Source organism: Lepisma saccharinum, chromosome 3 (genome assembly GCF_977018435.1).
Source record: "Lepisma saccharinum chromosome 3, izLepSacc3.1, whole genome shotgun sequence".
Lineage (NCBI taxonomy): Eukaryota > Metazoa > Arthropoda > Insecta > Zygentoma > Lepismatidae > Lepisma > Lepisma saccharinum.
Genome location: NC_139231.1, coordinates 89,843,703 through 89,868,965, shown reverse-complemented (window position 1 = coordinate 89,868,965; position 25,263 = coordinate 89,843,703). Strand labels below are relative to the sequence as shown.

The 25,263-nt window shown below is 41.0% G+C and overlaps 2 protein-coding genes across 3 annotated transcripts in view; both read left to right on the top strand.

The window, feature by feature from the left end:
- pxb (putative Hedgehog signaling attenuator pxb) overlaps nucleotides 1-25,263 on the top strand; it is a 412,264-nt gene that overhangs the window by 113,484 nt on the left and 273,517 nt on the right. The window lies entirely within an intron of this gene.
- On the top strand, nucleotides 16,761-18,164 carry LOC145985606 (uncharacterized). Its single transcript, XM_083119674.1, has one exon. It carries the CDS (start codon nucleotides 16,761-16,763, stop codon nucleotides 18,162-18,164), a length of 1,404 nt encoding a protein of 467 aa, XP_082975800.1.

Below are 25,263 nucleotides of genomic sequence, written 5' to 3'. Positions count from 1 at the left end.
GGAAACAAATGGTTGTTGGACGCCCAGATCCCATCCTTCCCATCTCTGCCTCAGGAGGAGCTGGGAAACAACCAGCTCCGGCTGGGCAACTAATGAGGCCCCACGCTGCAAAGAATGGACTCCGAATGCTGCGGTCAAAAGCTGGGGAATGTTTGGGGCAATCGGATCCTGTCGGGCTTCAATAAAACTGTCACAGGAGGCGACGGGCCTCCATTTGACTTCTGGGCGAGGCGTCCGCTGGGGTCAAGAGGCCCACACACAAACAAAGACGGACAGTGGCCAGATTTCTTCTATTTTTGTTTCTGGTTTCGGAGACAGAATTTCTGTGGTCACGTTGATTAAAACCACATGAACCTGCCCTTTCGGATAGCAGTCGCGATAATTAGGACGAAACTAACATTCGTAGCTACGTTTTGTAATCAGAACAAAAATATGATGCCCTTTCCTAAATGTTGATGTTATTTATTTAATTCAACAGCAAAGGTGTACCGTTTAAAACTTAGAATTATGAAGCAGGTAATTTTCAACATCATCATCATTCACATAGTTTATAAGGAGCAATATCAGCAATATGTTACTTTATATTTTTCTTGTTTTTGTAATAGTTTACACATACATTTGCCTGATTCAGAAACATCAGGGCTAGATAAATGTTTCCGATCATCCATTTTATAGATTTTTTTATGGTAGTTTACACGAACATTTCCCTTGTTCAGAAAAAAATAGTGGTAATTTACAGAGAGAGAGAAATGATTGTGACGATCTGTTTTCTCGATTTTTTTCCAATAGTTAACACTAACATTTACATTGTTCAGAAAAACGTAGTGATAATTCACAGCGAAACAAATGTTTGTGACGATCTCTTTTCTAGATTTTTGTAATAGTTTACACCAACATTTCCCTTGTTCAGAAAAATGTAGGGGAAATTCACAACCAGCTTTCTTGTAATCAGTTTTATGTACTTTTCTAATAGTAAATAGATGTAGACATTTGAAATTGTATTTTTTTTTTTGTTGCCGTATTTTATATAATTTTATTCCTTTCGTACTGTATATTTCGTAAATCATTTGCGCCGCCACCAACTGAACTTTGAAAAGTGGGACAATTGAGCTCCTTGTTTGAGTGACTATGGAATCACTGCTAGGATGTCACCTCGTTTTCGTGTTTTATTGCCTGAAAACCTGTTCCTGCAACATATTAGCTAATGTGACTCATTTCAGAAGCTTTTGGAGACTGCATACTCCTCCTTCGCTGAACAGGACTCATGCCGGGACAGGTGACCAAACCGCAGCTCCAACTCGTCTCTTTTTCTTCTTTCCGCGCACAAAAGGGAACTGATGTGGATCCTTCAATTCATTTATCTAAAGACCCCTTTCAAGTCCAGGAGGAGGAGGTTTCCTTGCTTTCGAAAACTCATTTGGCTGCCTCTTGTCCGGAAGGGTCGAGGGACCCATCGTGGCAGCAGAGCAGACCCTTCTCAAGTGTCGGAGGACAAAGTAAATATTTTCTGTCCTTCAGGCTGGGGGTTCTCGCTCGAGTTCGACAAATGCCGGCCACATTGGAGTAGATTAGATGGATGTCTTGAACAGGATGAGTCATTTATTCTTACTGAAGTACAAGGTCGGCCACATAATTTACAACTGACAGTTTACAGTTTGAGGAATGGAACCGTGAAAGGTTCCAATGTGTCAGCAGTTATTTCTCTTTTATTGTCTTGTGTAATATTGCTATTCTGCGATTATTCCTATTGAAAATTATTCATATTTCCTTTCCTCGGCATTCCCGTATTACTGTTTCTGTTCTTGTTTTGTTCCCCCTTTACTTCATTTCTAATTGTCATTGACATTAAATTTATTCCGTTTTTACCACCAGATCCAAAACAGGGTATATATATTTTTTAATTTCCCTCTACTTTTAATAGCCTTTATTTGAGCATAAATTACACATCTGAAAATTATATTGGTCATGACAAAGTCAACAAAAGTATTATTACAGTTGCATTTACGTTTGGCTTGGATTCTATTTACATGGTTTCATCTAACCACAATCAATCAACGTCGCCGCGATTGTCAAAACTAACAGAAAGGAGAAGCAAAAGAAATAAGAAAAGTGCAATAGAATGCGACAAATTCAAGTCAGTATGTGTACAACTGACAGAATGTTAATAACAAGTTCATGTTCACTGTCTACACTGTTAAAAGTTACAGTAAAATTTACAATGCCGTTAAAATTTAACCGTATGCATCTTAATTTACAAGAACGTTATCTAATATTTTTTATTTCAATTTGAATATTTTTCCATGCATAAAGATATACACTTGCGTGTAAAATAAATATATTTTTACAAACTGAATTTTTAAAATTACTTTAATTAGGTTAACTATGTAACGGTCGACAATACCTTAAAAACTGTCATGCTGATTTTTTAACGGTTGTTGGATGGCAGCATTTATTGACGGTCTTAGACCATCATTTCTCCACCCAACTTATTACAGTGTATTTGAGAGCATTTTTTTATTTATAGTGTATTTTTTAATGCCTATTTCAATATTTTTTGTGCCTATAAATCCGCACCCTGATTCAACATGCTACAGGATATTCGCTGAAGTTCATCTGAGTGGCAAAGACTCATTGTTCGAACCCATCCGGTGTGTTCTTTTCCCCTGCTGGCCTTTTATTGGCCAGATTCCTCCCCGTCTCTCCCCAGAAGACGTTGCCGCAGCCCGTGTTTTGTTTGCACGAAAACTCCATTAGAGAGATTGATTCGCGTTTCGACGCATAAAACCTCCGGCAACAGATCCCCGTCTTCAGCCACGAGTTGTGCGTGTTGTATGCACATTCAACTTATGCTAATCGGGACTGGGGGGGGGTGCCCAAGATACGCCACCCCCTCCCCCTCCTTCTTTCTCCAAGTTTAGCGAAATTGTTCTGGATTTGGTCGCCGTGTTTCCTGAAACGAGGCAATACAGTCTTTGTGAGTGAGAGTGCGAATTAATTCAATACAGACTTGCAGAGTGCATCTGTTAGGAAGTTGCCGTAAACTTTATAATATTCTACCGTTAAAATTCAACAGTCTGTCTGCTAATTTACAAAAAACGATAGGAAACATTTTTTTTAGTGAGCACATGCGCATTGATGTAGTCACATCTCTGTCCTCTGACTAGAATTACATGGAAACATGGTGTCCTTAACTGTTGTGAATATTAAACACAAACATACACTAATACGTGTATATATACTAATGTCCAAAATTAAAGCAACAAACGGAAATTCTTTCCCGTGTGTCCATTTGACCACATAATACGATCAGGTGATAGTAATATTTATCATGTCATAGACAACTGGTTTAAGACAGAAAATAAACTAACCTTAATGTGCCAGGATTTATCAACAAAAAAATTACGATAGCAACAAGTTAAACTTTGCAAATTTTAAAAGAAAAAAATCACACGAGGAAAGGATTTCTGTTTGTTGCTTTAATTTTGGACACGAGTGTATATTAGCCTATACCCTATAGCCTATATTAAGCTAGCTGTTAAAAGGACGATCTTACACCGTTATTTCCCGCTATCATCCAACGAAGGACATATTTATGGGGGGATCCAGGGGGTGGGGACCCCTCGAAAGACTTTACAAGTATTAAAATGAAATAATGAAAATATACTTTTGTAGGATGTATTGTATAATGTATGGTTATAATTTCCTCCGAAGTTATTGGAAGACAAGGATTATATTGGGATCATACGGATTTGAAGGACAATAACAAAGAATTATGCTTGGTTGGTTGGTTGATTTGTTGTTTTAAGTCCACTTTATGCACAGATAGGCTAATCGGGACTGGACCTACAGTTTAAAGTGCGATCCGAACCACTATGTGCCTACGCTGGGAATCGAACCCAGGACCCCTTCATTACAAGGCGGCGACGCTACCACTGTGCTATAAGGGAGGCCCTAGATTTAAGCTTGCCCACTACTATTTATGGTAATATACTTTTCTGGATTAAATGTCATTTTTTTATTCAATATATATTCAATTCTTCATATATTTGACGTTAATTTGTTTTCCAGGGCACTTGTTTTTATACAAATTAAGCTGATATTAACTACATGTAAGCTAGATAATGAATACTTGCTGTTACATCTCTATTCTTATTCGGTCTTTTCACCTATTTATGTAATAATAATATATTAATTATTTTATATATTATAATTAATGTTAATTGAATTTACTATAATTATTTTAAATTAAGCATTATTATTATAATTCCTGAGACACTTAGTTCGGACCCCCCCGAAATACATTTCTAAATACGTGCCTGCATCCCACTAACGTTAAAAAAAAGACCATGACTGTTTTCAAAGCATTAACGGTCATTACATGATTACCCTAAGTGATGTATTAATTGGAATTTTTCGGTGTTCAAAATCAGCAACTGCCAAATTAATCTAATGGTGTGGCTTGAGGTAAATACAAAATTTCATTGGATTCAGCGGTTGACAACTAATTTTAACTTAATTATTTATTTGTCACCAATCCTAGGTGTAATCGAACTGTTGCTCTCTATAATTATGCCATAATTTAATTATTAATATTTAATTTCAAGGATGTATAAAGTTATAAAATTAGTAAGATATTTACGAATTCGGATCGAGGCAACGACTATTAAAAATGTAATTTAAGAGGTTGCTGTCTCACTTACGTAGGTTGAGAACCATTGTTCTAGAGTGTGTATTTCTCCTGATGTGGTAGTTGCAAACAGTTCATGTTGTCGATTATTAAGCAAGCACAAATAACATGACGAATGGCCGTCGGTAGAACTTCTAACTGTCACGCGGGAAACCCGTGTTCGATTCCCGGGCTGGGTGATTTCAGGTGGTAAGTTTTCCAGTAATGTCCCTGCATGGAACGGTTCTGAGGTTCACCCAGCCTCTCATAAATGGGTGCCTGGGGGCAACCGTGGGGGACGGGGCTGTAAAGGCAGCCGGAGCGTCGTGCTGATCACACCAGCAACACAAAATAGCCGAGATTGTGAATGAGTGGGACCCTACCTCCACACCCCCTCCCTTTTTACTTTATTTTCACAATTCAAAGCCACATTTTTGGTATTTCTGATTTGACGTTAAATTCTTCCACCTTTCTCCTTCCCGTTTATGTATTGTTAAAATATCAAAATAATACTTCACCACGTGACACAGACCTCCTCGTCTATCTCTTGGCTTCAGATAACGCAATCGGAACCGGACCTGCAGTTCACATTGAGATCTGAAGAATTGTGCAGTGTGCCTCCACAGGGAATCAAACCCAATACACCTTGATTGCAAGGCGACAACGTTAGCCGCTAAGCTGTCGGCGAGGACCGTGGATGGATCCATGGAAAGAAGTGAAAGATACGATCTTGCGTAAGCAATGAAGAAATGCAACGAGCAATATGAAACCGCACTAATGAAAAGGAAGGCCGTTTGATGGTAATGTGTCCGTTGTTAATCTAAATGGGGTTTAGTTGGAGGGATTAGGCCGGCGGATCCACATTCAGAAAGCCACTGGGTCTGCATTAAGTTCGGGGGAAGGAGCAGTTGTTAAGAGGGCGTTGATGGCATCTAATGAGGGGGTCGATGCTAGTCTAAATGGCCCTGGCTCCTCTTCTCCCCCTGACAAACATTACACGATGCAAGACGAGAGGGCTTGGTGGGGATGTTGCTCTGGTCATCCGATTATCCGCGGGTCAGTTTTGAAATATGACCCTCATTACTTCCGCCAGGGCCTCGCGCTCTTAATGAGAGTGACTGATGCTGTCAGTGTTGCCATCCCTGCATTTATGTTCCTAATAAACCTCGCCAATGGGGATCGTACCGAGGCCAGAACCACCATTAGACGGAACGAGACAACTGTGCGTAAAATCGAGACGAGAATGACACCTGACCTTTCGAAACTGTCGAGACGAGACCGAGAGTACCGCATATATTACCAGTTTCCAAACAGGAGAAAAGAAGAACTTGAAAGTAAAATTACACATGGAAACGTTTTGTACTGAACATCCTTGTAAAACGTGATTCATTTGCAAAAATTCTTCACTGAATGTTAGTGACAATGGATCTTCAAAGGATGCTATATTAATTAGACTTTATCCATTTTCTATCACATTCCTTTTCAACTTTAGACAACATTCAGCAGTATGAAACAACTGCTTAGTATGCTGTGAAGCAAGCACTAAAATCGGAAAACCCCATAGAACATACCATAGGGTTGCGGACAAGCTTACATTGAAGAATGTTGACGCCCTCTAGAAAAGAGAACAGATAAACTCGAGGAACGTGTAGAAAGAAGAAATAAATAGGTCGAAAATAGTCGAACACGCGTGAAATGAATGTCATAGAATTCGGTGAAACATTATGACTGTACTACACGAAGAATCAAATTGGAAACTTCGATGAATCGAAGAAGCAGTCTTCATAGTACTGGATCAAAACCCTACAAGCCATTCTAGAGTAGAATTCAAGCAAATATGGTTCTCTCTGCTCAGGAATTAGAAATAGTATCTTCAGTGTAGCAAAATGTAGTATAGAACTCCTGGAGTAGTTGGGTAATGAATGTACCGCATTTGTAGTAAATTCACAGGCTCGTCGCAGGTTTGACCCCCACCACAGGGGAAAAATAAATTTGTTCACCTGGAGACGAGAGAAGAGGTGCTCTCTAGAAACGACTTGCTACAATTAAAAGCACTATACAAATGATAAAGTCCAAGTAACATTGCATTTTAATTATGCAAAAATGTCTTATTTGGTATGATGGATCTTTGAATTTGATAGGAAACCTGTAGGACACGGAAAGCTGGATGAGGACGGGTTGTTGAAAAGATCAGTGCATCGTGTAGTGCAGAAAGAGGTACCCGAAAAGCGGATTTTCTGATGTGTGCGCATACTTTAAGTAGTCCTTTTAGGTTTTCTCTTCCTCGTTAGACGAATGGATATTTAATATTTTCTTTAGGATTCGCTTTGGTAGATGTCTTGCAGATGGAATTCTGGTTCGGGGGTCTTGTCATGGACCAAATCAAAGAGCAATATTCATTTTTTAGAAGGAAGGGCAGGGAGATTGCTGATAGCATCGGTAGGGCAATGCTATGATGAAATCAACCTTCGTAGACATGCTCAGAAAGGGAACTTTTTCCGGGTGTAACACCCATATATTTCTGGGTGTGTTCTTCTTTACAAAGATGGTCAACATAATAATTCGTTTGTTTTTAAAACCAACTGGGAAAGAATCGGCAGGTGGCAACACTGAAGATCCATTGAGACGGTCAACATCTGCAAAGGGCGAGCGTTCCGGAAGCTGGAGAGGCAAAACAATGGTCGCTCACCCATCAGGGTTGCTGATCCCTGACGAGCTGACCGCCAAGGGTGGCAAAACAATGGAGAGGACCCCCCTCGGGGGGTTGTAAGCCGATCCCGCAGATATTAAGTTATGATGATGCTTACTTTTGACGTTTGCAGCGTCGTTATTGCCCAGCCCCGTCAATTCAGTCTTGATGGATAGCTTTCTTGTCGCAAATTTGCTCAGGTCGTCTGGAGGGGGTTGCCTTTTTTCCCGGGGCAAGAGGAGGGGGAGGATTTGTAAATGTCCAGATTGGATGTGAGCGAGCTAATAACTGGCTATCCTGTGAGAGCTTATTGATTTGTCTGTGCATATTGATTCACTTGTGGATTCAGCAGCAAAATAGAAATCTGGCTTTGGATAGGAACTCGGTCCGGTTTACATTTTTTGAGAACGATAACGCGTTCTGGTCATTGTACGAGGTTCGTGTTGCAGCTTTTGAGGAAAATGACTACAACGTGTTATGAAAATACCAAAATTCGTTTCCATTGTATGGACACGACATGATACGAGACAATTTTCAACATGTTGAACGGCTATTTTAGGTTAAATTGGGTTACAGAGCGTTAGGCATAACTCTGTTGGATTCCCGACCCTAAATCATGTGGATACCGTTGCCTTTGAGTTTTTACCAGATAGACTAATCAGGACTGGACTTACATATTAATGTGAGATCCGAACCACACGGAGTATCGAACCCAGGACTCCTTGATTACAAGGCATTACTACAGCGCCTTGAATAACGTAGTGTGGAAAACGACCCAAGAAACTGGTCCCCCAGACGGATGAGAAACACAGATGGCAGTGCGATCAATGTCGGTGCTAATTTTCTTATGAAAGTAATGCGGCTTCGTTAGTTTTTGGAATATATTATGTAGATTTGTTTGTCTTGAAAGGCTGTACGTGAATTAATGAAAACAGTTATATTTGTGGAGTGATTTGCAGTCACGAAATGACATTAATTTAGAAAGAAAAGTAAAATAAAATTAAAAAATAAGTAGCATGCGTAACACAAGAAGAAACATCGCAAAGTGATTCCGGACGTCAGGTGTTGGATTGTGTACTAGAGTTTTATTTTTCTATGTTATTAGAATATAAATCGTATCCTGAGAGATATTTCATACTGATGCGACAAACCACAAGTGTCGCTTGGAAGCGAGCAGTCCGTAATCAATGTAGCCTTTCGAACCGTAGGGACACAAGCTCTGACTGCACCGTTTCCTCAAGGAGATTTTACACAAAAGCGACACGCGACAAACGATACGAGGATTTAACACCAAAGCGACACGGGTCCTTCGGTCCAAGGCAACTTTCACACCGAAGCAACACATGTTGCTTGGAAAGGAGCCAATCAAGAGCAACATTTCACATCGTAGCTGCATGACGGGAAGCACAGGCCAGCGTTCGGTTGATGAAATCCTCAAGCGATATGTGTCGCGTGCCCCTTGTCGCTTTGGTGCGCAATCTCCCTAAAGCAAGACACTCATTGCATCGCGCATGCGCGAACAACAAACCACGGCAACAGGTTGCAAGCTATTGAGGAAATGGCCCAGTTTGAGCGACGCACAAGCGACAAAGCGACACGTGTGACTTATCGTGTCGCCTAGATCTGTTGTTGTAATGTGCGGTTTTTCGTGTCGTCTATCTGTTGTTCGTACAATTAGCAGCGAACGCTTGCCAATAGACTGAAGGCACCATGTCGCTTGTCACTTAGTTGGGAACTCCCCCTGTAGCGCGTCGCTTCGGTCTCAGCACCCTTCCTTTAAGGAGCTTTCCGACCGAAGTAACAAGTAGCACGCGAATACGCCATATGAACGTGTCGTTTGCTCTTTGACCCTCATGTGCAATGAATGCTATTTTACAGTCTGGAAGTGTGTGTCACTAGTGTGACAGTGTGAACATCCCGTGTCGCTTGTCCCATTGGTTTGAAAGTTTCCTTACACTCATGTCGATGGCACTAAGAAAGTTTTGTGGGGTTCCCCTTGTCGTTTCATGGAATCATCATTATCATCATCGCAGCGATTAGTTTAAAGCGGAAGAAAAGTAAATATCCAAAATACAAATGCTTCAGTGTGTATATCTTTAAAAGAAATGATGATGATGATAATAATAATAATAATGAACCTAATTCATACACAAAAATTTAGTTGCCAAGAGCATTCCACGCGTATATTTTCTCCCGTATTATTAACGAAAGTATGACGATAACAGGACGTGGTCGACTGTCTAGAATGTTCGTTAATATCTTCGCGACAACTGTACCAAATATCATAGCAATTATCATATTCATAGAAATGCTTCACGTAAAAGAATCAGACGTTGCAGCGAAAACTCCATTTACTTCCATTATAAGCAGACGAATATCAAGCACCGGGCTCAACACCAGCGCCTCTAGCGGATCATTTTCGAGTGGTACCAGCCAGAACGCGCAGAACTGTGCCGTTTTCCACACTACGTTATTCAAGGCGCTGTAGCATTGCGTTACAACTAGGCCATTTCTCCTTCATGTAAAGAAATTGCATAATGAGGATTAGTATTTTAGTTGGCCCATGTTTGTATGTATGAAAAATCTTAAACAAATTATAACCAGCCACCTTGCTACCGATCCAGATGTCTCAGGTTCAAACCCTGGTCATCCATTTCATAAGTTCGTCACTCATCCTCATCGTCGCTATTAACGTAAGTGGCGTATAATGAGCAAAATACAAATATAAATAGACATACAGGCTATAAGGATTCAAAATAAGAAGTAACAGCAACATTTATGGATATCAAACTGGAACCTAATATAATTTGTACTAATATTGATTCCGGTGTCTTTAAATTTCACTGATATGCCTGTATTTTTAATCGAATCTTCCTTTCGCTTGAAATTCCCTCGTAATTTCCCTGTAAAAATGGAAATTTGCCTTCATGTGGAAACACTGCGCCGTAACTGAGTTGTACTTCTTGCTCCATACGTTGGGTAACAGTGATCGACAAATCAACTATAAGAGAAACGACGCAACGTGTTCTGGTCTTTTTTCGTTCACTGAAGACAGAGACAGATCAAGTTCCCGAAACGTAGGAATAAATGCAATAAAAGTCGTACAAAGTCCAATCTCATTCAGCAAAAAACTTATTTTCTTGTAAAAAAAAAATCGCTAGCGTCTTCGTTATAACGGCCACCGGGGAGACTTGACATCGTGATGCATGATACGATCGTCGCCTACGCTCTCGCAGTGTTCTTCGTTCTTCCTGGAGGTATTTCGAGCGGTCCCCTTTGTCCGTACCAAGTCACGCAACACCCTCTAATGTTATTACGATCTTCCTTGCTCGCACCCACAACCAGCTGAGAAGGAAACAACAGGAAGGGAAGAATTCAACCACCCGCATTACGTGATTGAGGAGAATAAATCGCAGAGGCGCCAACAGATGGAAGCACAGTAGAAATATTAGATTCTTAAAAACGCGGCAGGGAAGTGGTGCGGAGCGAAGATGGGCGTTTTACAAACCTGGGAGAAGAAATTACTTCGCGTAATGTAATTTCTAAAATTCACGAAGTTTCGCTCCAGGTGGGGAAACTGTTGAAAGCACGCTAATGGACATTTGCGGAAATTATATTCGTATCGATATGTGTAATAACCCAATGTATAGCATTTTGCCAATAAACGTAAGGTAGGTCAAGTTAGGTTAAGTTATTGGTAAAATGCTAAAGATTTGGTAAGTTCTATGAACTATGCAGCTTAACGATTGCCTATTTTAGAGGGAGCAGGAAAGGATTACGTTATCTCTATTCTTCATTTTCATCAAACGTGTCGTTAGGTGCCTAGGCTTACCTAATGTTGATGGCTACCCGGGGAAAGAACACCGCTCGAAGGATTAGGCTAAGTTACTCAACACCTTTCGCGACAGCAGCAAGAAGGAGCCACCACCAATTTGCTCAAGCATCATGAGGTTCTTCTACATTAGCACGAAACAACAACCTAGGAGGACACCCCTCACCAGCGGGCTCACCGCATCAGGGATAGAGAACATAACTCTATATGATATTTCATAAATATCACCCCAATATTTAAACAACAATTTCCGAATGTAAACTAAAATATACGAAAATCGTACATCTACAGTGCCTTTCACGGTCAAATCGCCCGCAGAGCGGCGGCAAGCGCACCTGGCAGCGAGAGCTCGTCTGCCGGCAAACTGGATGCAACATCCGCGTAACTGGAAACGCTAACTATGTAATGAAATAAGTTCGTACAATTACATGGAGAGTTGCAATCAGAATAAACACGTTCCAATCGTGCTCTAACGTCGTCTACTTTCTCCTCAGTAAACACACATCGTTTCACCCTTCGCTTTTTATCAAGGACAGACCCTGTTTCCCTAAATTTGTTCGCAAGTTTTCGAACACTGTCCCTGTGTGGAACAGGAACATCTGGGAATTTTGCTGCGAAACGCCTTATAACTTCCTTCCCTACAAGAATTCGTAATGACTTGAGAGTTGCATATAAAAATTTGTTGTTTTAAATTGTACGGATACTGTGGCATTATTAGACTGCAGAAAAACACCACTAATACGTAAACTAAAACAAAACAATGTAAAACACTTGTCAACATCTTAACACTTCACAAACACGTGCAAACTGGACACCAGCTATCTGGATACTGATGCACTGACGCGTCCAGTGCCAAGTTCAGCGCACAGCTGTGGATCTAAATGCCGGCAGACGCGCTCCCACCTGACCGGCGAGCTGGCCGCCGCTCCGCGGACGACTCAACCGTGAATGGCGCTGTATTTGAGCTTTGTTATTGATTTTATGTTTGAGTTATAGCATGCATGCAGAAGGACAATTTTATTGTAACTTCACAAACTCGAAAGCTGTGAATACGTCACCTATATTAGGAAGATATGTGTGTGTGAACTGTACAACATTTTTACTGAAAGAACACCGAACTACAATATGTTGCATATGCCCATCGAGCCTAAAAGAAAATGAACGTGTGGAAGAATAATAAATGTAGAAAAGTTGGACCTGTTGAAATGTGTTCAGTAAATTGAAAAGGATGTTATCATACAACACTGACAAATTTTTAAACCGAGTAGAAGACATCATAGAGACCTACTTTCTTTCATACCGTTTTTCGTGTTGAATCTGATTTCTCGAAAGACCTATTAGGGCCTCCCCAATGGCGCAGTGGTAGCGTCATTACCTTGTAATCGAGGGGTCCCGGGTTCGATACCCGGTGGAGGCACAAGTGGTTCGGATCCCACTTTAAACTGTAGGTCCAGTCCCGATTAGCCTTACTGTGCATAAAGTGGACTTAAAACACCAACTCAAACCAAACCAACTCTAAAGACCTATTTTTTTTCCTGTAGGTACGCAACCACGCCGAACAAAGGGAAAGAACAGTTTCCAAGATACCTTGTTGAGAAACCTGACGGTAACAGACCTGTAGGAAGACCAAGATGAAGTTGGATTGACTTAATGCTTTTGCGATTACGCTGTAAATTTAAGACACAGTTTCCTGACTCCCGATGATCGTCTTAATTGATGTGTCTCAGTGGTTGTTGTCGTACACCAAACCAATAAACTTTCCATTGCCCACTATTGTCGCCCAAAGAATGCAAGAAGTCCGACATAAGGAGCGCAAAGCCATACACTTCTGGAGATTTCGACCGAAGAAAGAAAATGATTTTGTTCCTTTTGGTGTTCAGTGATACACGACACGACACCACCATGACCACCCACATCCATTTACACGTGTTCAAGTAGGATTTGGTTTGTTTGGGGTCATACCCCCTCTCCCCTTCGGCCAAATATTCCTATTTGGCAAAATGAGGACTGACTACTATGAAAAGTATACGCACCCCCCCCCCACCAATTTCGAAAATCCTGGCGCCTCCCCGATGGCGCAGTGGTTGCGTCGCCGCCTTGTAATCAAGGGGTCCCGGGTTCGATACCCGGTGGATGCATATAGTGGTTTGGATCCCACTTTAAACTGTAGGTCCAGTCCCAAAACACCAACTCAATCAATCAATCGAAAATCCTGGACACGCCACTGATTGTTTGTTCTGTAGTTTTCTGCCGTTCACGCTAGTGTAAAAGTTTCTGCCGAGATCAGATCCAATGTGACCATACCCTAACAGAATATAAAAATGAAAGGTACAATCACCGGCAATATAAATAGGACACCTAGATCCTGAAATGCCTAACTGTGTTGCCTAACTCTGCGGCGTTGGTAGAAATTGCCATTGAAAATTTACTTCTGACATCAACTTATCGCCTTAGAGTTAGGCGTTGGTAGAAATTGCCATTGGAAATTTACTTCTGAAGTCAACTTATCGCCTTAGAGTTAGGCAACACACATAACGCCTTGCATGGAAGCGAGTATTTCAGGATCTAGGTGTCCAACTTTTATTGTCGATGACTGTACATCAAAGAAAAAAGGAGATGAAAACGGCGACGGTATCTGAGAAGTCGAGAACAATGAAGCATAGAGTACACTGATATGCAGTGAAGTAATATCAGACACGTGTATTCTACCTTCAATCGCAGAGAAGTTAGCAGGAGAGAAACTCGAACTGCTACAACTGGAGGCCATTAGTCGTTTGTATACTTAGAATCCATCGATCGGCAGAAACGAGAGTTTGTCCGATGGTGTACTCGTAATTCGGTTGTACGTCAAAGTGTTCCTGTTCGACCAGGCGGAAGGTTTAAAAGGGAGAAGAGCCAGAAGGGGTGGGTTGGAGTGGGCTGGGGTGAATTTAGTGGTACCAGGGAGGGTGGAGGTAAACATGGACAGTGATGGATTAGTCCTGCCTGGAAACTTGCAAAAGTCAATTGTCTAATTACTCCAAAAACTACAATGTTCCTGAACCTGGAGACAAGACATCCGAAGCAGCTTTGCGATTGGAAAAACTTCATGTTGCCACTTCTTGCATGCAACTGCTCAACAATCTCATCGCATACGACATTATGAGAGCCATTATGGGTAGGAAATTGCAGCAAAATAAAGATAATTTTATCAAGAAAACAGAGTTGAAAGAGAGGAGTAGTTCTGATCCTCATAACTCCATCCCTCCTGTGCGTCTAACACACAGTGTGTCAGAAAGAAATATCACACTTTCAGAGCTGCTGAATTTACAAATTCGTCCCCCAGATGGCAGGATTTCGTTAGTATACTGAATGCCTCCTGTTAAAAAGAGTAAAAACAGCAACGACATTCATAATATCTCAGAAGATGGCTTGTAAAGGGTTGTCTTAGAGATGAGTCAGTTCTTGCTGAGACATGATCCAGGAAGTGATTCGAATGCTTTAGATGATAAAATTAAAGATATACCTCATAGATAAAATCCATAATTCTGTAACTGAAATATCTTATTGCTAAAAAAGTGGCCCTGCTCTTTATAGACACTCATATTGTTAGAAGACGTTGCCCTTTCCAAAATTTGTAACTCGTGCGGAGGATTATATCATTAACTAAATCAAGAAAATCATAAAATGGCCATACGATTACACTGTAAGAGGTTGACTAAAGAAATGACGCTCTAAGAAGGCATGAACGTCAGCTGACAACCGAATACCGTAAAATAACTTTCGTAGTATGGCCGTTTTTAAATTAACAGCGTCCATCACACAGTTAACCTAATTAGTGCAATTTTAATGATTCAGTTTTTAACAATAATAACAGGCGATGGAAAAGTAGAAGAAGAAATAAATAGCAGGGTTCTAAAAACAAATAGCGTATATTACCAAATGAATAATACAATAGTAGGAAACAAGGAGGTACAAGAAAATACTAAATTAAGGATTTATAAACCAATAATTATATATCTCTATGGCATAGAAAGCTTAACACTCCAAAATAAGCACAAAAGTAGATTAACAGCAACAGAGATGTAATACCTCAGAAGAGTCATAGGAAAAACCAGACGAGATAGAATGAGGACCACCATAATCAGGGAACAGCCACAAGTAGAATCAATTGAAGAGATAATAGAGAGAAGAACGCTGGGCTGATATGGCCATGTCATGAGAATGGGAGAAGAAAGAGAACCGAAACAAGTAATGGAAGTGAGACCAGAAGGAAGGAGAGGAAGAGGAAGACCTCGGGTAGAATGGGAGCAATACCTGTCAGAGATGGTTACTAAAAGAGGGAAGACACTAATGGAAGTTAAAAGAATGGCACAAGATAGGAAGAGTTCCCCCCTTCGCCTCGAAGGGAAAGAAGAAGTAAGTAAAGTAAAGTTTTAAGTAACTTCTAACATTGGATATGGGATTTTACAAGATCATTATTCTAAGGATGTTGCTGGATCGAAATTGGATGTGTTTCTCAACTGATGTTGATGGAGAACCCATACATTAAAATTACAAATCTCAAATTCATGTTTCCCCAGCATACCATCAATGCAGACTTCTGTTTGATCAAATCCGCTACTCTTGGAAGTAATAAATTTCCTGAACCCATTGTTTGGCAGAAATTGTCAGACAGCGCAAAAAAGAAGCTTCTCTATCTCGTATGAAATGCAAAGGGACATTATAGTATTTCGAAAAAGGACAACTGATGTTTCCACCGTTCTTAACTTCAAAAAATTTCCACTAGTTCCTCTACACTTCTTTCACATAGTGTTCATGATCATATTTCTTTTGGGAACAATTGTGAATGCGGTTTTGCTAGTAGACTTCCAGATGAAGGAGTACTATAGTTACTGGAGATCAGGCATGTATCTAGAAGTATATTTCGGGGAGGGGTCCGAACCAAGTATCTCAGTAATAATAATAATGTTTAAATAAAAATAATTATATTATATAAATAAAATAAATACCAATTAAAATATATAAATTAATACAATCGTTATAGTACCACTGCCCGCAATTACGTGGCACAAAAAATACGAGCAAATGTTTTATGCTCTCGTAAACTTAAATGTTTGGGTATTCACATTATTTTTTTATGTGTCATTTTCTACGTTTTCACCTGTTTCTCAAATATCCCCTAGATGGAGCTTTTTTGTGCACAGGAGCATGAAGAAGGACTAAATGACGAATATGTGACCAGAGCAGAAGTGAAGAACATATTCGTGATGTCTCCTGGGTTTCCTTGCTCCCTTCTTCCGTGACTATCCGCCCCACCTTGCTCTTCCTGTCTCTCCCCTTTCTTCTCTGGGGGTGGGAGAGGTTGTGGCACGAAGAAGCGTGTACAGCCGGCAGCCGACGAGAAGATCGCTGAATGAAGGGAGACGGGGAACGGAGGGAAAGGGAGGGTCAGGTTCATTTGCAGAATTTAGGGGTGGTTGGGGGTGGTCGAGGAGAAGGAAGTCTTGTTTCCTTCTTGGCGGGTCATTGTCCGTGAGAACCGCGGGGAAGTTGATTTTTCTTTTTTTGCTTTTTCTTTATTTTGGTGTTTTATGGCGAGTGTGAGGAAGAGAGGTGCTACTGTGCACAGTGAAGGGCGTGAAATTGTGAGCAAAGTAATTGATTTCTGTGATAGGGAATCGAGAGAGAAACAGTATTTGTTGCCAATTACGCAGAGCACAAAGCGCGCGTCTGTAGCAACAGGGTTGTCAGAGATGACCATCAGGCGGATTCGAAAGGAGTTGCGGGAGAGGAAAGCTCGGTCGCCGATGAGGAAACTCGTGTCCCCCGGAAAGATCAGAAAAAGGCCATCACATAGAAATGTCTGCGTTGATGATTTTGACATTAGCGTAATCAGAAACGTAATTCGCGATATTTATTGCAACAAAAATGTACCGACAGGCCATAAAATTTTGTCAGCTGTTCAACAAAAAATACATTTTCCTTGGAAGGTGGATTCTTTGCGACGTTTGATGAAAAAGGTCGGATTTCAGTGGAAGAGGTGTAAGAACAAGAGGAAGATCTTAATGGAAAGACCCGATATTGTGTCATGGCGAAGTAAATATTTACGGGCTATAAAACGTTTTCGCCAGGAGAATCGGCCAATTGTGTATGTAGATGAAACGGCTGTGGATAATAACATAATATCAAACAAATGTTGGCAGTCCAGTGATATTTTTGGTGTAGTGAATAATGCAAGTTCAGCACATAGGCTTATCGTCGTGCATGCGGGGTGCAGTGACGGGTTCATTCCCAATGCGAGCCTCATATACAAAGCAGGTTGCTCCACAGGTGACTACCACGGACAAATGAACTGCACTAATTTTGAAAAGTGGCTGACAGAGAGACTAATCCCAAATTTACCGAATCGGTCCGTTGTCGTCATAGACAACGCCCCTTATCACACCGTACAGGTAGATAAGGTTCCCTCAGGATATAGCCTGAAATCTGACATGACAGCTTGGCTATCATCACGCAACATTCCGTTTGATGAAAATATGAGGAAAGTAGAACTGTACAGTTTAATACAGGCTAACAAACCACAGGAAAAAACTTTCCGTGTGGACAGAACTTTACAGCAGGATGGCCATACAGTGCTTCGTCTACCACCGTATGCGTGCGACCTGAACGCCATAGAATTAGCGTGGTCCAAAGTAAAAAAATATGTACGGGATCAAAATGTGACTGGTTCGCTATCGATATCCCAACTGCAGGAACATACGGTTAAGGGCATTGAATATTGCAATCAAGACGACTGGAAAGGGTATTGCGAACACGTAGAAAAACTGGAAAAGGAATATTGGAAAACGGATGGATTGGTGGAGAACGAGGTGGAGAGATTGATTATTTATTTTGGAGGTGCAGACAGTGACATTTCCTCAGACTCGGAGGGCACAATAAGTTGTGATGAAGAAGAAGTCGAAGAGGATGACGAACTGGCGCAACCTTTGCCTTAAATGAGGTAAATTAACCAATTATTATTTTTCAATTCTATTTCTATTATTTTACTATTTGTTATTATTGTTTGTTATTTTCTATTCTACATAGCTTTCCTGTCTCTTGGGCTAATCGCGACGATGATGATGGTTTTGATGATAATGAAATGGGTGAAGAGACAAACGAAAATAATATCCATGCCTTTCCAGGGATTCGAACCCAGGACCCCTGGCGTCGTAACTCGCTACGCTCACCAATCCCGCACGGAGGTCTGATATTTCTATTTACAATTTGTAAATGCATCGATTAATCACATACATTTCTCAGTGAAAATACAATCCTTACATCTGCTATATATGGTGATAATTACCACGTTTCCTTTAATAACCTCAGTTTCAAACTCAACAGAGCAACAACTTCCCGTTCCGAAGCACGACTTTCCGAGACAGCCCGCTCCCGCGCGCGAAGTTTAAAAGGCATGCTGACGAGAAGAGGTCTGGCGGAAGAGCACCTCCCCCACGCGAAAGAGTGGAGTCGCCTGGCAGTACGTCACACCTCTTCTGCCAGCGCTCTTCTCGTGGGCTGCCAGCTGTACCTTCACTTCCGCTTTGCTGTCGTGCCAGTGGGATGACGTATCTCGGTAACAAATGACTACGCCATCCCTTCCCTATATACCTCTTACCTTGCCTTTTTTTGGCGTCCGGATCCGGGGGAATGAGCTTCGAAAGAAAGCCCATGTGCATCGTCTCGCATAAAGGGAAGCAAGATACTTGCGCGATCCTCCATTGCATATCTTCGTCGTTTCCTGCCACATCGTACGAGATGCCGGCTTCCTTCGAAGTTTTTCTCATCTACGTGATACAATGGGTGCAAAGGAATATGCATACACTAGGGTGACCTTTTCGGAAGGCCAACCTCTCGCAAAAGTAATGCACCCTTACCTTTTGTAGGCTAACGAGCCCCTGGTGCCGACCTACAACCAGATAATTCTCTGTGTAGTTTTGCGCTGCATTGTTGAATTGAGTGATTGATTGAATTGTTATTTTAAGTCCACTTTATGCACAGAAAGGCTAATCGAGACTGGACCTACAGTTTAAAGTGGGATCCGGACCCGGATTACAAGGCGACAACGTTACCAGTACGCCATCGGGAGGCCTGTGATGCATTGTGTTTGTACGCTGCATAGATTGAAGTCACCTGATAATTTACAGTATTTTACAGTTAAATTTTAACTTTTTTAAAATTTGAATATTTTATTACGCATAAAGATAGATAATGATTATAAATTGCATTACGTGAGTAATAAATATATTTTAAAAAAGAAGAATTTAAATTACATTAATTAGGATAACTATATAATGGCCTTTACTACTTTGAAACCGGTTATGGTCATTTTGTATTTCGGTAGTTGGCAGTTGGGAACTGACAGTCTGAGTTCGTAATTTCTTCAATGAACTTTTTACCAGGATTGTTTAAGGTCCAGGAACCCATCAATTGTAATGGGTTCTATTGGGTTCCGTAACAGAACTGGAACCTTTTTCTAGCACAATTTAAATACTGTCCAAGTTGAGTACCGTATTTAAATTGATCCGGAAGAAAAAATAAAGGTTCCGAAATGAAATACTTTAATGGTAAAAAGGTTCTTTATGGTCCAGAACCCATTTACGCTTTCTGATTTTCTCTCCCGGACCACAATTGAATTGCTTTCTAGAGTGTGAGTGCCGCTTGAGAAACCTCAGGTTTTATTAATAACGTGGCCCAAAAAAAGTTAACGGAAAGTAATAAGTACAGCTTGACCAAGACATGAATGCCCCTGTCTCGCTGTAATCGTATGGCTCACAGTTACGAGAGAAGGGGAAGAGAAAACAAATGATTGCTCTTTTGCTCGCGAATTTGCCAGGGGGCATTTTTATGATATATTTCGGTTACCTTTTTTTTTATCACCCTGTAGTTCGTGTAGATGTATTTTTCTTTGTTTTTATAGAGATCCTCTGTATAGTTTACTTGTAACAAAAAGGAAGGGGTTGGGGGTTGCAAGAACCCTTTTCAAAGCTAAGGCTCTGCCAAGCGGTAGACCACATTTGGAGTTTTGTCAGAATGACGAGCTGCAACCGGGAATCGCACCTGGGTTCGTTCACACCAAGAGCGAGAGCACTAACCAATTCACCGCTTCAAATTAATTGTTGTTAAGGGTCTTGTGTTTCTCAATTGGGAAAGGACGCAATCAGCCCATAAATAAATAAAGATAAAGGAAGTGGGGAGCTCATTGATGTATCTCAAATCGATCCCTTTTCCTTGGTTTACAAATTCCTGGAATCCGAGCAGAACTTGTTACGAGTGGGGAGAGGAGGAGAGGGGGCGATCAGCCGAGTTCACTTGCTCAATCACACGGTTTGCCCTCATTCTTCAGTCTATCGCAACCTTCCTCCCTTCCCCCGAGCTCGCTCGCTTCTCAAACACGGTTTTACTGAAATTCGACGAGTTCCGGAGATGTAGCCGGAAGGAACAATGGAAACAATGTTTGAGCGGTGGAAAAATAATACACAGTGGATTCCTGGGAAAATTGCATTAGTTTGTAATAAAGTATCGAATTTTTTCGTACCGCTTCCCTTTCCCGGAATCTCGGTGGCAGCGTGATTACAGGGAAGCTACGATGAAAGAATGGGGAACAGGCGATCGTTAAAAAAAAAAGGTGAAGTGTATGAATATTGTATGTCTTCCGTTGTACAGGACATGACAGTAACGAGCTTCAGGGAAGCTTTTAACAGAAGTATACACTTTGTATAGCTTGATACTAGACAGAGCAATAGTAAAGGGAAATGATGTGAACGAGTTAAAAGGAAACATTGATAAAATAATGAAAAAAATGGCTTAACAGTAACAAATTACAATTGAACGAACAGAAAACAAATTACCTGCTTTTTCACACTAAACAACACAGTAAAACTAAAGATGTAGTAAAGAATAGTCATCTTCCAGTAAAATTAGTTAGCGAAACAACATTTTTCGGAGTAACTATAAATGAAAATCTAAATTGGTTAAACCACGTAAAAATACTTGTTACAAAACTAAATTCCAAAATATTTGCATCGAGGATATTAAAACAAACACTCAATACAAGTTCACTAATTCAGGTATATTATGCAATGTTTCATTTACTACTAAATTATGTAATAGAATTTTGGGGAACGCACCGGCAAGTTTAGAAGCATTTAAAGAACAAAAGCAAGCCATTAGGATTATAGCAGGAATGAGGCCTAGGGAATCGTGCAAAACGTTGTTTAAGAAATACAAAATATTAGATCCTCCCTTCACTGCACATACAAATGGCATTATATGCGAGGAAAAATATTACGCCACGAAGCTCAATATAACGTGCAATAACGACTGAAATAAACAGCTTCTAAAGCCATAATTCATTAGTTCAAGAAGGACCCGAACAGGTTGCAATTAAAATTATTCAATAACCTACCAAAGCAGAAAATATGACATGGTTCAAAAACAAATCGAAAAGAAAATAGTCGAAGAAAATAGTCGAAAAAGACTATTATTAAATAAGGAATATTATAGTGTTAGTGAATACTTAAATTGTAAATTATAGAAATTTGGTAATTATACTTTTTGTCTGAACTGTACTGAACCCTCCAAATACTGATGTATATGGAGTAAAAATTCAAATTCAAATATAATGTAACAGCAATTCTCCCAGGATATCACATGATTTATCTCGCTGTTAGTATTTTCTCACTGCTGTTTCTTCGTTGATAAGGGTTTCTGCAGGGACGGAATCGAGACGAGACGAGACATAGCATATATATATAATAACAATGCATACAGCGTCCTCGGCCGAAATTTATTCTGAATGTATGCAACCACGTAGCACAGGTTCACATCTGCCACTCTAATGGATTGACTTTGTAATTACTGTAATCAAAATATATGATTTATCTATCGTATCTAGTAGATATGCGTTTGGTATGCCTGAAGAAGTTGCACAGTAAAAGTCATTAGGTTTAGGTAGATTTTTCAATTACCATACCGAGAATCTCGGACACTGTTATTTCTCTTCTCGGTGCCATGCGGGCGGGCTGTTTGTGTTGATGAATTCCTAAAGTAATGTACACGAGTTATGCCGCATCGGTCACCAAGCGCGTTGAGTGGTCGACTCACAATCTCGCAGCAGAATTTTTTGTAATTGAACCATAATCAATTTTAGTAAATCATTATTCATCATCGTCGTCGCGATGAGAGATAAAAAATCGACGTAAAATATGAAAAATGTAAAGAAAGCAGGCGAGCTGAGTGGACTTGCTGAAATGAAGGCTTTCCCAGTCTTGTTGTGTGTTATTTAACCGTGCCTCTAATGTCTTACTTTCCTGTTTGTAACTAAATGTTTATGGTAAAAATTTAGTTGTAATTGTAATAAGGCTCTGCTGCTTACAAAACGCAAATAGAGAAAATATAAGCTATCCTCTGAGCATTGCACCGTGCCATGAAGGCGCGTAGAGGACGTGAAGACAGGGTTAAACACATTTTCGATATCGGACTATGTAGGAGGTGATGCAATCAACACCATTCTCCGTCCATCTTTAACCCCAAGGTTTACCGCATTTATTTCAGCAGACCTGGTCAAGTCCCTGTAATTGTGGAAGAGTCCTCTCGTATGCATGTGTGGACTGCAGAGAGAGAAGAGGTACTGGGGCGTTATTAGGGGGGTCGGAAAAAAGGGGAGAGAGCGAAGCAGGAGGCTTCGTCCGTCGCGTTCGTGCTGTGGGAAAGTTCTGGTCATCGTATTCATAACTCCCCCACTCTGTTCTGCTGCTTACTGGTCTTGAATTGGCATGCAGGCGGAAAGCTCGTTCCGTTAGCGTCCACATGTGCACACGAGATGCTCAAGCCTGAAATAGAGGCTGAGTGAGCCGCAGGGACATTTTCAGAAAAATCCCATCTGAGATCACTCATCCGAGCCTCTCACGTGGCGCTCCGTTGCCCTAGCAAGTAGACCACCGCGGGTCTTCACTCAAATAATATTGTTTTGTTTTTAGAATTCCCTCTGCACCCCTCAAGGGGTGCACTTGCTGCTTCCAGCATGTCTCTGCCAAGCATCTACAGAAACTAAAGTTGTGTTAAAGTTTAGAAGGGGCTGACGGTAATCATATTATAGGATTGTACGTTTTCCACAACGAACAGAACAAAGAAATGACTTTATAGACATATTGTTCAACTGTTCGCAAATAGACAAAGGAGTGCTTATTGAATCATTGCACCACGATTTTCCAAGAGGATTAGTACAGGGGTAATCCAATAAGCACGCACCGTATCACTACGGCGCATGCGCTCAGCGGGTTGCATAGCTTAACTAATGATGGCTCGCAACAAAAGAGGGAACAGCTCGGTTCCATGCTCCGGTGGAGATCAAACGCAGAATGCTGCGGTTTTTCGCCCTTTAGTCGTAAATCCCCTTTTCCGCCAAGCTCACACTCCACCCACTTTTGGCAGTTCAGTGCTGGTGTCCTTTTTACCCCCTGTCAATAACGACACGCATGCTGACCTCCGTGTTTCTGCTTAGTCTCTCAATTTCACATACCTTTCATGACAGCCAGAACGTGCAAGAGAAGTTTCGAGCTTCACGTTTTGTTCGACACGTTATGCTTTTAACAAATAACATTAAACGATGCTGAAGGAATTTTTCGAGGTTCCGGATAGCCAATTAAATAGTTAGCGCTCTTGCTTTTGGTGCAAGTGGTCGCGAGTTCTATCCCAGGTAAGAGTTCGAAACATATCGGTGTTGACCCAGAATGGGGAGGACAACTGGGGAGCTACTTGAAATAAATAATAGCGGACTGTAATCTCGAAAGTCAGAAAACAGCGGCGGTAGGACGTAATGCGGTGACCAATGAAAAGCCGCTCTGCATGCTCTGGTTCTCATAGGGCTTAGGGCTGTTGTGCCATGGAGAGAAATTTACAGCATTCGTTTAATCCAGTTTATTAATAACAATTCGTCTATTTATATTAAATCTCAGCGTGTCTTCTGGCTGGAATTGTTTGAATAAATATTCGTTGTTATTTCTACTTTGGTTGTTTTACGTCGCTTTTCAACCTCTTGGGTTAATCGCTACGATGAGGATAAATGATGAACTGACGAGTGGAGAAACAACTATACCCATGGTACTAATCTGGGGCCTCCCACTATGATCCGATTTTGAAAATTACAAGTTCACTTACAAGCATGTACAAAATTGAAAATGTAGGTGTCTGAAAATGGGATTTTTTTTCAAAACTCGGCTTATTGCATATAAAAATAAAGGTAATTGTATAAGTTTTAAAACAACACCAATTTCATATATGTAGCTGCTCCGGAAGCTGAATAAATAATATTTAAGAATTCCACATTCAGCGTCCTTTTTCTCCAAAATTGATCGATTCATTAAATTAGGTTCCATGCGTTTCTGCCACTTTTGGGTAATTGCGATGATGGGAATGAATGGTGATACAAAGAGATGGATGAAAGGACAATCACAAACATATAGGGTCGAGACAGCATGAGCCACACACAGCATCCTGGCTGTAGGTCCAGGCATGGACGGTCAAAAAAATCTAAAACAATTACTGTTTATTTACCTCATGATGGTACGTATGATGATGTTAGGTACGTATGTATCAAAAATAATCGAAATCCATGTCGCCAAGGGGACCTCCCCGGCCCAGGTCATTGCTTGGTTTCATGTGGAATGGCCTTACTGCAGCCTTTATTTTAGCACCAAATCGGATCCAATCAAGTTATTGTTAGGATTTAACCATAACGGTAAAAGCAAGTGAACGTAAAGTAACATAAATACAAAGTCCAAGCACTGAAATCGGCAAGAGTTGATTTACACGCTTCAGCAGATGTGGACAGACCTTCCCTTCCTTTCCCTCAGTTTCTGTTCCAGGGACGCAGCAGGGGAAAGGGGTGGCGGCCGAGCACAAAGTCAGAAACACGCAACAGGGATTGATTGGCCAGGAGTATGCAAGCTGAATTTATTGCCTTTGATGCGGTCCGAGTGTGCTGGGCTTCCACAGGGCCCCGCAGCCGTCGGCACAGAATTCCAGCCCGCCTTGTCATCGGGGGCTGCGATC

Bases quoted from the DNA above. Each gene is read 5' to 3' on its own strand.
- LOC145985606 (XM_083119674.1), top strand. From the start codon at position 16,761: ATGGCGAGTGTGAGGAAGAGAGGTGCTACTGTGCACAGTGAAGGGCGT.